Below are 16,167 nucleotides of genomic sequence, written 5' to 3' on the forward strand. Positions count from 1 at the left end.
GCAGGTTTTACTACGTACACTTCAAATGAAAGACCTTTGAAAAGAAAAACTAGCAATGTAATGGGTGACAATTATAATCAACCAATGGCAGATGAATATGGGTTGACAAATATGAATTTTGTCGGTCTAAATGCAATAATTGGCAACACAAACCTGAAAGGGAAGATTTCTACAAAACAAAATGTGACCAAAAGAACGTCGGAAGAATACAAATATATTCAGTAGAGTCGTATGACCTGTTTCAGTCCTCTGCTTAACAAGTAAAAGTAATCTCAAAGGCTAAACTAAGCAGCATGAGTGCACGTGTAGCAGGCATTCCAAGTAAATTTATTAGGATGTTAAGGCCTTGAAAGTAACTAGGCTATCTTGTGGCAGTTAAATCAGGTTTCTAATAGCAGTACTTCTGCATGATGTTAGAGACTTATAAAACTGAAAAAAGTGATAGATTAAGTATCCTATTAGAGACATCAAAATGTTGTTTTGTTATTTATAACAGTATACATTCCTTCCGGTGGCGATGATCTGAGCTCTGCAGGGGGAATTTAACCACTGTATGTGGGCGGATGGGCAGCCTACAATGCGATGTGAACAAAGCTATAAACATCTCAGAGAGGGAGTACACACTTGGGTCGTGAATGGTTCCTCGTCCATTACCAGGTACGTTGTGGGTCCGCATACAGTGACATTAATAAGAGCGATCACTTCGAACTGAAACACAGCCCTTCTATTCAGAGGACCCATTAATGACCCAAGTGTGTACTAACACAGCGTACTGAAGACCGTTTTCTTTGAAACACATGTTGAATACAATCAAGTGTAACATTTCTCCGTCTTCAACACTGCCATCATTTATACTTTGCCCGTTTACCTATTAGCCCGGCTGGGTTGGAATTATCACCGGCTGAGTGTCCTGAAGAAGTCGAGGAGAAATTCTCCATTGTGCGACGAAACACGTGTCGGCTGGCTTGTTCCACCATGCTTTTACGTTTGAAAAGGATTAAAAGATTCAACTTGATCCACTCAAGACCTTTTCCTTTCATCTCAAAGATACTTGTTGTTTTGTTGTTACATATTGTGATTACATGATCTTTACTCTCTTATGTGTGCCTAGGCGGTTGTTCTCATGATTACTGTGTGTGGGCTTTTCCTACACCCTAATAAGGGGATTTAGGGCTTATCCCCTTGCCTAGTTTGCACCATATCTAGTTATTGGGTTGAACTATACTCCATTGCGTAAATAAGCTGAGCACCTAATCAAATCCCTGTTTCCTACGAAAACCCCCTTTTTCTTGTGCATCTCAGAGAGGGAGGCCTGAGGGTCCCAAACCTTCTCCATTATTTTCAGGCAGCCCAGCTCCGCTACATAGTCGAATAGACCAGGACAAAATCTGAAAAGCATTGGTGGTTTATGGCTAGGGCGGTCACTGTGGTGCATCTATGGAAAGTTTAGTTTCCCTGTAAGGTGGAGCGACCACTGGGCTTGTACCCCTTCAAGATTACCAAAGTTCCACTTAAGGTGTGGGTCCGAGTGGGGGAGTGTAGAGTGAGCGTGACATTTCCCTAACCGTTGACCATGATTTCAAGTAAACCTGATTTTGGGCCAGGGCATTACCTAAGAGAGTTTCTATTAGGGCAAAATGCTGGGTGCCTCTCAGTGGGGCACTTGTTTGATGAAGAGGGTATTTTACCCTTTGATCTTTGCGGGCGGACTAAACCCTTCCAGAGTCTGAGTGCATGCATGATGAACAGAGACATTATTGGGCATGCAACCCACTGTGCGTCCTGTAGCTCTTTATTCTTAAGAGTATATGTCTTCTAACTTCAAATGTCTTCAGGCATGCTCTGATATGTTTCTTTCGGTCTTACTGAAAAGTAATAGAGATATGAACCATAACAGTATACATTTAGGACACATGTTACACTTAAATCCTTTTGTAAATTGATCAAATGTAATAAAACACAGGGCAACAAGTCATGACCTTTTTCAAACATGGAACTAGTTGATAACAGAAAAAACAATAAAGAAAACATACTGCTGTCTTCTGGTTCAGTTTTGTTTTTACTCTGCAGTGCAGTATTCATTTGGAGCCCAGTAGAGTAAGAAATCAACTTCCGAGCTCCATCATATCCTCATTGCAGTTCTGCTTGTCTCATCCAAGAAGTCATGTGTGATACAGAAAAGGCCTTCACATGTTGCCTACTCTGTTTTCTTCTTTGTCATTTTTATTGGATTAAAACACAAAGTAAGTAAGCCGTAGGCACATTTATGTCCCAACTGCTGTAACAGTTTAAAAGCTCAGCTCTGGGAGAGATTAGTTCCCAGATCCATACACCAACAGCATGTGTAGCTACAGTGAATTGGGGCACTTAGATGGTACAATTTGCACAAAAGAAGAAAGATTAAGACTCGTGGGGGAATACTTCAGAGTCACTGCCCAAATCCAATGAGTGGAAAATTCACGGTAACCTTAATGTGAGGAAGAATGGCAACATTCGAATTTCACTGATCGACCAAATCAGGAACAGTGTAACACCTAATTACATAATACACTTAGAAAACCATTTAAAATATGAAATCAAATGCCAATATTGTACTTTCAGAACACTTTCAAAGGTAATTCTGTAGTTTATGTTCAGCATTTCTGCTCTTTCTTGTTTGCAATTGTTTATTTTGATAGGGGTGAAAAAAATCTAACAGTAATTTGCAAATTGTGGGCAGCATCCCCAATGAAGATTCATACATGATATTCAAAAAAGGGAGCAGTTACCAGTGCAATACTTTTCGATCTCTCAAAAGATGAGTTTACAAAAGCAGGCTTACAATACCCATTTTTATACAGTGTTCATTAAGTTCCTGAAACATAGATTTGTGTTAGCAGACTTTCATCTCTCCTATGAGGAAAGCAGTTTATTGTTGGTCATCTCCAAAGATGTCGCTCTTCTTGCGTTTCATTTCCTCAAAGTCAAATTCAGATCCAGTCATCCTCTTATAGATATCTTTGATGTCATCACACGTAGTCTCGAAGTGGGTGGTAGGATCATAAGTGCGGGAAATGAAAATCTGAACAAAGGATATATAAATGGTTAACATTCTCAGCTTTCAAGACAAAATACCCTTTTTATCTGGGACGGGGGAGATACGATCCCAGATTACAAAAAAAGACAACTGTCAAGATGACAATATGGCGTCTCTGTGCCTTTTTCAACTTGCATTTAAAATGAAATGCACACAAAGGTTTACAACCATGCACGCACAATGGCACAACATGGATACCTCCAGCAGATTTGTTGTACAACTCCAAATAAGAAAGCTTAAAAAGCAGTAATAACAAACACCTCAAGAACTGTAAGGAAGAATGGCAATGTAACAATCTTCAAGTATTTAAACAAGTGTTTTTTAAAACATAAGTATTATCCTCGTCTCCCCTCAAAAACCTTCTATAGCTAGTGTACCAGATTAACTTATAAATGGCTTTATTATTGCCAAGTAGTAAGTCATCAAGTTACAACTTTGGACCACTGTAAGACCAAACGGCCTCAAATTATGTAAATGGAAAAGGGAGCAGACAGAGGACGATAATAAAGTGAAAAGGACGGATTTAGCAAATCTATAAAATTAGGGGAATGCAATCTTAAGAAATGTATTCTATTCTCTTTAGCACTGCCCTCTCTACCAATAGGTTATTCATACCCCTAGTCGTGTTCAACCACCAATGAAAAACAAGAGATGTCCAACTAAACTTCTTTCCTGTCCCCATCTGTAAAGCCCATGGTGTTCCACACCCGCTTTAAAGCATATATTCATTACTACACTACTATACATGCTTGTAAAGAGATACGACTACCTCAGTGTACACCAGGTGAGTTGTAGAGGGGTATTTGAGTTTCTGTCCGTGAATTACACAAAAGGTATTCATAATGTCTTACAGTATTTCATGCATCATGAAATATATCCATGAAACCCATTTACTCTCAGAGACTAACTCAAAGTAAAAGTGGCCATCAAGCTGCAGTGTTGCTAAGCAAGAAAAAATAGAAGCAGGTTTGCAGCAGCAGTGCTACATAAATAAGCATTACTCTTTTAGTGAAGTAAATGCATTCTACTCAACCAGTACCACATTATAGCCGTTAGTATGTTCAATCACTATTTTTTATTACGCTTCTGCTGAGAAAGCAAAAAATGAAACATCCGTAATCACCCAATATAAAGTTCTTCACAGTTAATACAAACCTGACTTTCAGTTCCCAAGTCGGTTGGTGCGTACATGTCACTGAGGCTAACAAACCTAAAAAAATAATTTAAAAACGTTATTTTGTAAGCATAAACTTAAATGTGTACTAAAAGAGCAACAAAATCAATGCTCAAAGATTCATAGGTAAGTTACTTAGAATAACTAGAGGCAATAAATTCACAAGACCATATTAAACTAATTTATGACTTCATTAAAACATCCTTTTTTCACAAAAATCGGATTAGAAACTGTACCCAACCCCTCCAGAAAGTGGTTTTGAAACTTTGGAGATTTCAAACTAATAAAATAAATAAACCCCCCAAAAAAGAAAGACATTTTAATTGTAACGTATTTATTAAAGTCCAGCAAAAAGCATTACAATATGCGTTATGTGCATTAAAATCATGCAAGATCCCAACATGGTCTCTTAGATAGGCATATTAAAAGAATCCACGGTCTACCTTGGCTAAAAGTAACACTCGGGCTCTCAGCAAAGTAACCGATAGTAAGGACCTGTTAAGGTGAAGGCAAGAAAAAGGCACCAAAAAGCAGCTCACTTCACAATGTTAGTGAATAAGGCTTGAAGACCATCACTGGTTAAGAGCTAGTGAAAAGCAATGGGTGGGGAGCCTCTGACACAGGAGGCTTAGTCAGCACATCCATGGATACTACAACAAACCGTGTCTCCATAGAGAAACTCAATAGAAAAAAAAAAATCAAGCACACCTAAGGCCAGACTGGGCAGTTATCTATCACAAAAAAACATGCTAGTCTAAGAGCTTATGGGACAGGGAAAGGTGGTAGGGGGAGGAGAGAAACAGAGAGGGAAAATAATAAAAGGGAGAAAATTAGGACCCAAGTACAAGCAAGAGCTGAGCAAAAATACCCTCAGACAATGAATATAAAAATGTCATTGAATAAGTTAGTATTTGGTGTGGGGAGGGTGAAGGTATAGCAACTGAAGAGTACTGGGACCAGTGGCTGCAATGGTTATCTTTTTTTCAGTAAAAATGGTCTCCAAGTTGCAGTCTGGAGACTTGGATATTAAATAAGGTTGGGGGACTTTACATACCAGCACCCCTGTGATAACAGTAGTCTGTAGCAAAAGCGCATTCAGATTAGCACTCCGTAGAATGACATACCTGCAGGAGCAATGCAAGCTTGCCCTCTAACAGTACTAATAATGTGCTAATACTTCTCGAAAACGGAAGTGATACTAGGCACAAGGATTGTTTCCCAAGTGATAAGCTAGAGATGTCCAGCTAGAACATATCAGCTTGAGTGTACTCAGCACTCGAAGTACTCCTCTCAAAGTGGTGGCTAATCTGCAAGGGATGCATATACTTGAAATAATGTGCGTAAAACCGCTTGGCCCACATTGGCTTGTTGACGGGCAATGACATCATCTACACAGTAATGTTTTATAAACGTGTGCAGTGCAATCCATGCAGCTGCTTTACACAGGTCAGCCATGGGTATATTGCCTAACTTTGTTGCGAGTAGAGTGACCTTTTGCAGGAATGGGTAGAGCTTGTTTTGCTTTCACATAACAGGGCTAAATGCATTTTACTATCCATCGTGAAATGCCAGATTTAGAAATTGCTCTTTCCTTGCAGGGCTTGTTGAATGCAAGAAAAAGTTGTGTCTTTCTGAATGGTTGAGATCTAGGAATATAGTACACAATGCCTTTTTCACATCTTGTGTGTACAACGCTCTTTCTGCAATTGAATTGGGTTGAGGAAAGAATACAGGCACCTCAATAAACTGGTTTGAGTGAGCTGGGGCTCATTTGGTGCCGCTGTTTGGGGCGCACAGGTGGCGGAGGGTGAGGAGTGTCTGTTGGCGAGCTGACAACACCGAGGCTTTACCTGCTGCGGTGGAACAGCTGCGTTGCACTGGCCCCCCACCGCTGAACGCAGCGGCCGCCATCTTGTGGCTTCCAGGCCTGGGCTTCTCGTGTGACCAACGAGCGCTGCCCTGAACCTCCTCAGACCCATTCGGTGCCGTGCTCACCTGGCAAAGGCGCTGGGGTACATTAGAGGCGGCAGACGCATTGGCGGCACCGAGGGCTGAGTGGGGACTCTACGGCCGCCCGCTATCTTGACTACGGGTGCGGACCTGACAGTGGCGTAGACGGTCTGGTGAGGACGGCAGGCGTGGCGAACTACTGGCGGCTGGATGACATGGCGGTGAGTGGCTGGGGATGGCTGGAGGCGGCGTATAGAGGAACCCCGACTGCGGAGGGCCTGGATCCGACCTTAACGTGACACGCTCCAGGTTTGGCCGCTGCCCCTGTGAAGAGGGCCCCTGTGAAGAGGGCCGCCGTGGTCGCGCGCCCTGCTCGATTGCCCAGACGCCTCCTTGAAACAGCTCAAAGATCCTCCTGAGAGGAGGCCCGCCTGGGGCCTTCCTGGCATGTACCAGCAATGCTGCGCCACATCGGATCACGCGGCCGGGGACTGCAGGGAGACTGACCCGACCCTGGTGCACTTACCGCTGCCCTTCGAGAAACCCACCGCTGTAGCCACGTACCTTGCCTGAGACACTACTGCGAGGAGGACCACCTGAGGCCTTACTGACCTATGCCAGCCACGCCGCAACGCGTTGAACCACGCGGCCGGGGCCTGCGGGGAGACTGGCCTGGCCCGGGGCGCTTGCCCACTGCCCCTGCGAGATGACCACCAGCATAGCTGCACACACCCAGCCTGATTGCCCGGCCAAACCCCTGAAGCAGCCCAAAGACACCCCTGTAAGGGGGCCTGAGGGCTTTCCGGCTTGCGCCGACCATGCCGAGCTGTGACGTGCCCCGGGCCCCTGTGTGGAGCCATAGTCACCACAGGATTGAGCCGCCCTCCTTGGGCCTTCTGGAGCTGAGGTAGGAAGGGTGTGTGGCTTGGCTTGGATATCGTCCTGCACTTTTGGAACCTGACCGCATGCCCCCGCAGGACCACCGTGAGCACTAAAGGGACGCTGTGGGCTCGGCGGGGGATGCCGGACATAAGCGCCGCTGCCAGCCTCGGAGCTGCCACGACTGCCTGAGAGCCTCGGCCTTTTGCATTTTGCCGCCCTGCCCGCTTGAAACTAATGTGGAGCCTGAAGACTCACAGATGGCCTGTTGCAAGTAGACTGCGCCCACCCTGGAGACCTTGCTGTGAGGATATTAGATAAGTGGGCACGCAGGACGGGGTGGAGCAGACTGGAAGAACCCTTGCCACTGATTTCTACACCGGCCCACCCCACTTAGACACTAAAAAGCTGAAGCCTACCAGTCTGTGAAGGTTGTACGATGCAAGCCGGCTCTGGATATTGATGACCACATCGTGGATGGGCTCTACGGGCCATTAGGAGGGGCCGGGCGACTATCCTCCCAGCTACTGCTGATCTCTACTGGGGACACACACATCAGTAGTGTGGCGAGGTCATTTGGCCTCGCAGGAACGGCGACGCCTTAACAATGACACATACCAACAGAGGCAAAGACGTTTCAGTGCCAACCTCCAAAGACACCTCTGTGTCAGCAATGTGGGGCAAGGCGGGCCCGTCTGCCCCCGCTGAGGTGGCCCCGCAGGCTGGAGGGGACTCGCCACCGGTAACGCAAGCATTTATAGCCTCCTTCATGTCTGAGCTGAAGACTGAAATCAGCTCCCTACGCACCGAAGTGCACTTCTGCGTTCGGGAACTCAAGAAGGAATTTACAAACCTAGGTGAACGAGTAGACTGGCTGGAAAAGACGGTTGACGCCAGTACAGAGGACCAGGAGCAAGTCTGGCATCGCCTGGCCGCTTTGAAAGACCAATACATAGAATTGAAACTGAAGCAGGAAGACCTGGAAAATCGAAGTTGCGAGAACAACCTCCGTATCCGGGAGGTTCCTCTCGGGGCGGAAGGGAAAGACATTATGACCTATGTGGCGCAGCTACTCCACGAGGTCTGGGGGATGACGACGCCTCCCCGCCGGCTTTGGACCGGGCTCATCGGGTTTCCGGGCCCACGGGCATCCTTCCGGACATTTTAACCAGGGTCCATTACTTCACACAAATAGAAGCTATCCTTCGGGCGGCGAGAACCAAGCAGGATCTCACATATGATGAGAACAAGATCCAGATCTCAAGACCTAGCACCCAATACCTTGCGACGCCGCAGCGACTTTAAACCTGTGACTGACAAGCTGCGGAGCATGGACATCCCCTATCAGTAGGGCCACCCATTCGCCCTTATTTTTCAATGTGAGGCCAAATGTAGAGTGATGCGGTCCTACAAAGAAGCGGCTCAACTACTCAGACTTCCCTCCTCGCGGTCCACCAGTCCCAACCGTCCTCCACCTCCTACACGGGTGCCTGCCAAGCCGTCCTGGTCTACAGTGCACCGTCGCAGACGGTCACCACCCCTTGATGAGCAAACATCTTCGCAGGCTAAACAGGACATTATCGAACACATCAGGTCCTTGGAGGGGGACAAATCAGCTGCAGGCTCAGACTCTCCAACACCCTGATAGACAGCTCACGTGCACGTAACGGACTTCGGGACCTGCCTCTGGGAGCACAGCTCTTCCTGGTCGAATTTGATGTTTGCCGCTGTGATCTAGACTCCACCCTAACTCCCCTCTCGCAGTGTAGCTGGTGCCGGAGCGCCCCACCTGGACGAATTTGAGAGCAGCAGACGACCTTCCCCCATCTGTTCCTAAGAGAGTGACGTCACTGGGTCCATCCAAACCTTAGGGTGCAGGCTGGCCCGCGACTGGAACAGAACAATGTGGCCCGGTTGGCCAATGCTGATTATCTAATCTTTTTTCATGTGTCTTCCTACTCACCTGAATCTTCTTTCCTCCTCCTTTTTGTCTAATAGGTGTGGAGGACGGGAGATCACAATGCCAATGCGCGCCCCGGTCGATAGGGAAGACCCACTCCTGACACCCCCCCTTCCCTTATCCTGACATGCTTTCTACGGTGGCATGATGGACTAACTTGGGATCAGATAAACTTATGGCTCTCCCCGGCCCTTTAAAAGGTACTATCCCTTAATGTCAAGGGGCTTAACTTTCCCAACAAGCGGCAGCAATTGTGGCGCTATCTTCTTCAACACAGCCCAGACATTATCTTTCTTCAAGAAACCCACCTGTTGAAAATAGATACTCCTCGCATGGCACACCCTAAATTCCCCTCCAATTCTGGGCCACAGCAACCACCAAAACGTCTGGAGTGGCTATTCTATATATCTTTCGCAGCCCAGATGGACGTTTTATCAGAGCAGGGGTGGGGATTGGAAAACGCCTATTTGCACTGTGTAATGTCTACGCCCCGGACCAGTTGCAGGACTCCTACCGCCGAACGCTACTGCTGAGGGAACATTTGCCACAGGGCGACCCCTCCTTGATCTTGGGGGAGATTTTAACCTGGTGTGGGATCCTAAGAGAGACCGTAGTGAAGCCTCTTCGAACGGGTCAGGGGCTATGTTCTTCGCACTCCGGAAACTGATAACAGACCTTGGCTTGATGGATTCATGGCGATACCACTCTCCTGAGGTGTGGGATTACTCCTACTACTCGCACGTCCACCACTCGTATTCGCGTATTGATTATCTTTTTATCTCCCACGCCCTCGTAAGGGACACGTTAGCGGCATCTATGTCCGCCATATCGCTATCCGACCATGCCCCTGTTGAGCTTCTCCTGCAGGATCCGGCTGCTTGCCCCAACAGTCTTCCGCGGTGGCGCCTGCCACCGCATGTCTTGCTGGATCCAGCCGATGTGTAAAGCATACGAACTGCCAGTAGCTCTTACTTTGAGAGCCATTACCTACCCGAGACGCTTTTCCCTGTGGTGTGGGATGCCTTCAAGGCAACAATCCGCGGCCACATCACATCCCTATCGGTTGCACGGGCGAGGGAGGCCCCCCGCCTGGAGGATAGCCTCTCCAAGGACAAAGAAACTGGAGAAACTGGAGAAACATGACCAGGAATGTGCCTCGCTTGCATGCCGGCGGCGAATCGCAAACATCCGGGGTCAACTCTGCTCCCTGTGCACCAATAAAGCTGAGCGTCCCTGCTAGCCTTAAAACAATATATTGAGGAGGGGGGACAAAGTGGGCAGATTGCTGGCGAAGCGCCTGCGAGCGCGTGCAGCAAAGACACACATAGCAAACATTCAAGTGCTGGATGGAGAAAGGGTCACCACGGAGCCGGCCAAATGTGAGGCCTTTAGGACCTATTACGCTGTCCTTTACACGGTGGAAGCACCTTCCCAACCCCACATCGACATTCTGAACCAGTGCCACTGGACCCCAATACACCCACACCACGCCAAACAACTAGACGGTCCTCTCACTGCAGAGGAACTGACGGCAGGGTTGAAAGACCTCCCTCTCGGGAAGACGCCAGGCCCGGATGGCCTACCACTGGCCTTTTACCGCATGTTCATGGCGCAACTCCAGCCACACCTCTTGCCCTCCATGGGTATGGCAGAAATAGCTCATCCCCAAACCGGGAAAAAATCCCACGTTATGTGCGTCCTATCGCCCCATAGCTTTGTTGTACACACACCTCAAAATCTACACCAAAATACTTGCTAAACACCTAGATCCCCACATGCCTGGCCTTGTGTAGCCAGACCAAGTTGGCTTAATTCGCAATAGACAAGGGGCGGACAATGTGCGTAGAATCGCGCACCTGGTGGAGAAAGCGCACCACTGGAACATACCAGCCTGCCTTCTGTCGCTTGACACGGAGAAGGCGCTTGACCGGGTGGACAGGGGTTTCTTTGGCGCAGTGTTGCAAAAGGTCGGACTGGGGCGGAACATGATTTCTATAATCATGGCCCCTTACCTCTCCCCACAAGCTAGGGTTCGGGTCAATGGGCAGCTTACAGAACCCTTTTCCATACATAGGGGTACGCGGTAGGGTTGCCCCCTGTCCCCTCTGTTTGCCCTGGTGATGGAGCCTTTAGCAGAGATGATCAGGCAGACTGCAGACATACACGGCCTCTCTCTTGGAGGTCGACAGAACAAGGTAGCACTCTTCGCAGATCTTATCCTCACGCTATCGCGTCCACATATATCCCTCCGGGTGCTTCACACCCTACTACAGTCCTTTGAGCGGGCCTCAGGCCTTAAAATTAATCATGGCAAATCCTGGGCTTTGAACCTTACGATTCCGAAGAGGAGATACCAGTCTTGAAGACGCTCGCGCCTTATCAATGGGCCATGGATCATACCGGATACTTAGGGCTTCAACTGACTCCTTCACTGGACACACATACCCAGGTTAATTGGCGGGAATGCAAGAGAACCGTCTTGGAAGACTTACGGGGATGGAAATCCTTGACTATCTCCTGGTTGGGTAGGCTTAAGGCCGCCGTCAAAATGTCGATACTCCCTAAAATCTGGGGGGGTTCAAGTTAATACACAAAGTGCACCCACACCAGCGGCCGGGAGCGGTTTTGGCGTCAGGTGCCCTGTTTTCAATGTGAATTGCCGGTTTTGGATTTTGGCTGCAGGCTCGGACCAGGAAATCTTCCGGGTGGAACACACAGCTGGGCATGTAAGTGGGAGGGCTTGGGGACGTAGGTGCTCCTCAGGCCCTCTTCTCCAGGGCGGCCGGATGCAGGGGTGCCTTTTGAGGGTGGATTTTCACCTTACCAGGCCATTCACTTAGTGTCCATGCAGAGGATGCATTCAACGTCGGGGAGTCCAGAGGGGGACAACCCATGGTGGACTCAGACTCTGGATTGCTGGGGCACCTTGCTGGGACCGGTGGTGTCTGGTGCAGTGGTGGTTCCTGTTGTCTGGTTTCTTTGTCCTCCGCAGGCTCTGTGTCTTTCTTTGGGGATTCCTTTGAACAGAGATCCGGTCTTTGTTGAAGGCAGTCAGTTCTCCCATGGGTTCTGAAGGTCGCTGGTTGCAGGACAAGGCGGCTTCTGATGCAGGATCTCTGGAAACTGCAGACGGGCCGGTAGGGCTGGGGCCAAGTCAGTTCTTCTCTCCAGTCTCCTCTGCTGGTCGTCTGTCTTCCTCCTCCTTTGTAGGTTGCTGGAATCTGCCTTCTTGGTTCAGGGATGCCCCCTAAATACTGTATTTAGCGGGAGTTTTTGGTGTTTCGAGGTTTGTAGTCGTGGGGGAGTGGGCACAATCCCCAATTCTGATTGGAGAGTGCCTGCCATCTGCTCACCTCGCCTCCCCTACCTGAGGGGGAGTGGTGGTGGGAACACCTTCTGGGCTGCTCTAATTTTTCCTGCCTGTCTTCCCGCCGAAAAGGGGGGTGAGACAGGAAGGAGGCCTGCTCCTGATAGCAGGAGAGGCTGGGGGTCGTGTTACAAAGCAGCAAGGTGTTTAAAACTCCCCTGTCACAGACTGCTCTTCCTTACCTAGCGAGGTGTGAACACCTCCGCCCAGGAAAGGCTTTGTTTCTGGGTTCAGGGAGATAAGGCTTCCACCCCAGGGGTACAGAAACATATCTTGTGGTAGCAGGCTGGTGTTTACTAGTCAGGGAGCCCACCAGGCTGGTCGCTTTTCAGGGGGCATCTTTAAGATGCCCTCTGACGAGTGCATTGTATAATAAATCCCACACTGGCATCAGTGTGGGTTTATTATGATGAGAGGTTTGCTACCAAACTTTCAAGAATTCAGTGAAGCCATTATGGAGTGGTGGAATTCGTATTGACAAACTCCCTGACCATATATTCTTTATGGCTTTACTGCACTTACAATGTCTACGAATGGACTTCGACACTGTAGGGGTACAGTGCTCATGCACCAGTGGTATAGTGCACCCAGCTAGAGTGGGGACTTATCTATACCAAAGGGAGTGGGTGGTAGGCATGGCACACAGGTATGTGTTAAGAGAGAATGTGATGGAGAGATCACAAAGGTTGCTCTCATTCAACATGAAACTACAGGGTTTCTTCACTTATTTGAGTGTCTTCCAAGTAGAGATTCAAACATTGGTTTAAGTCATCCGATTATTTTATTCATTTCAGATTGATGTCATTATCAACTCTTTTTACAGATTCATTGTAATCATGAGAAATTCATTTACATTACTCTTAAACTGTTTATATAAACTCAATTCTTAATCAAAGGAGTGCACGGAGATAACAACAACCACACAGGTATGTGTGCCATGTCGACTCTTCACTTTTCTCTGCACCAAAACACGTAGCCTGCAATGGCAGTGTGTGTGTGTGTGTGTGTGTGTGTGTGTGTGTGTGTGTGTGTGTGTTAAGGTACAGCACCTCTAAGGGTGGCACAATATGTGCTGCAGCCCTTGGAGGTCTTCCCTGGTCACGGTGCCCTTGGCATCCATGGTACCCTTTACAAGGGACTTGCATGTGACCAGAGGTGCCATTTGTGGGCACAAATGTATAGTTTTGTGAAAGACCACAGGCTCTGAGAACCTGATTAGCAGGGACCCAGGGCACATCAAGTCAAAGTTCATCAGAAACCTGGCAAAAAGTTGGGGAATTACTGCAACAGAAACCCAGTTTCTGGCCAGTTTGATTTTTAAGCCGTTTTTATTTCCTTAGGTACATCTTATGGCACTGTTTAAAGGTACTTTTGCGCTCACCTCGAAAGTAACATTCCAAATATTTTCTCACTTTGACATCTATAAAGAATTACCACGCACCATAAAAAGAAAAATAAACAAATACACTGTGTACACGCAAAAAGGAACTGGTGTCTGTAACCCAGAAAACAGTGGGCTGACAATTTCTTTCAGCGGCAACAACACCGAATGATAATGTTTTATGGTTTACCACTGTTTACCACTTGCCATGCATGGACGATAGCATTCTATGTTGGGTACTACAAATGAAAGACAAAACCAGTCTACAATATTGTCCTGGAGTTTTGCTCCCTTTTCACACTAAAGACATGCACAAATAAGTAGAAAAAAAGCATACTTCTGCTCGATTGGCTCCAAAAGTTCCAAGGCTGGTCTGATTTCCTTTTCAGGTTCACCCGTTTCTACAGTAGTACTGACAATGGCAATGTACTTTCCTTGTGCTGCCACGTTGTGTGCTGACGATATCATGCAGACATAAATATCTAAAACAATCAAATTTAAAATACAGTTAAAAACTTGGAAATCCCCACACTAAAAGATACATCCCCTGCAAACCTTTGATTACTTTAATTATAGAATGAATATAATGGCTAAACCCTTCCCTCTGACTCTTTGCCCTCCACCTCCCTGTTACTCATCTCAAATGTACTCCACCCTAAAAAAAAAAAGTTCTAGTCCCTTCCCTTCACTATTCCTTTTCAATCCAAATAACAGACTAACATGGCAACCGCTCAAATTAATTTCATATTTCCCTATACTAATTCCCCACTAACCTAGTTTGGGTTCTGGAGAAGACTTTACATTTGGTACTGCACTCCAGCAGTAAATCACCTTTTGAGTAAGTGACCTGGGCTCACATTCTAGGTATGAAAAACAATCAAACTGCAGCTTTTAATGCCGTTTTGAGCTTCTGGGTGTTTTTTTTATGGAGAATTTATCTTGAAAAACTTTTACAAGGCAAGTGTTGGGGTATGATTTCATTCAGAACGAAATTTGAAGGCAGGCTATTTGGGCGTTTATCGAAATAGTCATGCACAATGTATCTTTTATTTCTTTTACTGTGTGTGTCTATACAGTGTGTTGGTCTGAATACTTTCTATTAAAATTTCTGATAACACAACACAGAAGTGCTTGCTTATCCCACCTCCACTTCTGCCCTCCTGCTACCTCCTTGTCCTGCTGTATACAGCTACTCGCTAGGATTTTATTCTAGAAAAGAGATCAATGGCTTCAATAAGAATAGTGCCATTAATTCCTACATTATTTAGACACGTGTATCAGCAATGGGGCACATATACATGCTTCGCACTACAACTATGTTTAAAACAGATTAAATCCATGAAACGAAATGGTTACTTACAAGTAATAGTAGTTATGAAGCTTGAAAGGTTATCTCAATTCAAATGCGGTGCATTATTCCACCATCTAGTGGTTGGGTCCGAACTGTATTTTTTTTCCTTCTCTGGGCATCGTCGACCACCACTTGGTAGCATGTCTGTCCCCTTTGTGATGACAGATGGCGCCCCGGATGTTCCTATGCGAAGTCACACAGATGTTTTTCCCCTTTCTTTTCTGGTAAACTTCCTCCTTGTTCTTTTCTATACCACCTGGTTGCATAGTCTCAAGTTTCCGGGGATGTGGGTGTGTCGCATGTCTATCCAGAAAACTCTTCAAACAAAACTACTCCTACTGTTAAGTAACCATTTTATTTTGAAGCATGAATCCTTTTCTGGATTCACATGCTGTGCATCAGATTATGTAACGGTATCCCTTCCCATGGGTTGGTTAGGATGAAATGAGGAAGAGTTAGCAAACACATGTTGCGGTACTTTTTGTCCCAATAATGCTTTCTTGTTCATTTGGATGTCCACACAATGTTTAGCGCAGGTGTGTGGTGATATCCATGTGGCGGCAGTGCACACGGCATCCATTGGCATGTTTGCTGGAACACCAGTTTTGTGTCCTTTTTCCTTGTTGAGTGGGCTCTTGAGCATGAGGGCAGTGTCATCCCTGCCATCGAGCAGAACATCTGTATTGTTTCTATAATCCATCTTGAGATTGTGCCCTTGGTCACTGGGAATCCCATGGTTGCTTTGGCAAATGAGATAAATAACTAGTTTACTTTCCGAAACCTTTAGTTTCTTCTAGATAGTACATTAATGCCCTCCTTAAATCCAACGTGTGTAGGGTTCTCTAGGTCTGTGTCTTAGGCTCTTTGAAGAACGCCGGTAGCTGTATACTTTGATTAACATGAAAGTGGGTTACAACTTCGGGCAAACACTATGGGCTAGTTCTAAGAATGATCTTGTCCCTGTGTATTTGCAGGTATGGTTCCTGTATTGTTATGCTTACAGGTCGCTTACTCTGCGTAGTGATGCGA

General features: G+C 46.7%; 1 protein-coding gene across 1 annotated transcript in view; it reads right to left on the minus strand.

Annotated features, from left to right (window-relative positions):
- Positions 1–2,040: 2,040 nt before the first annotated feature.
- Positions 2,041–16,167, minus strand: part of GDI2 (GDP dissociation inhibitor 2) — a 292,509-nt gene continuing 278,382 nt past the window's right edge. The window contains exons 9-11 of the mRNA XM_086918937.1: positions 14,125–14,269; positions 4,232–4,286; positions 2,041–3,061 (exon numbers count right to left, since the gene is read on the minus strand). Of these exons, the coding sequence (XP_086775063.1) occupies positions 2,909–3,061; positions 4,232–4,286; positions 14,125–14,269 (353 nt within the window). The 3' untranslated portion in view covers positions 2,041–2,908. The remainder of the gene's footprint in view (positions 3,062–4,231; positions 4,287–14,124; positions 14,270–16,167) is intronic.

This window comes from Lissotriton vulgaris, chromosome 1_1 (genome assembly GCF_964263255.1).
Source record: "Lissotriton vulgaris chromosome 1_1, aLisVul1.2, whole genome shotgun sequence".
NCBI lineage: Eukaryota > Metazoa > Chordata > Amphibia > Caudata > Salamandridae > Lissotriton > Lissotriton vulgaris.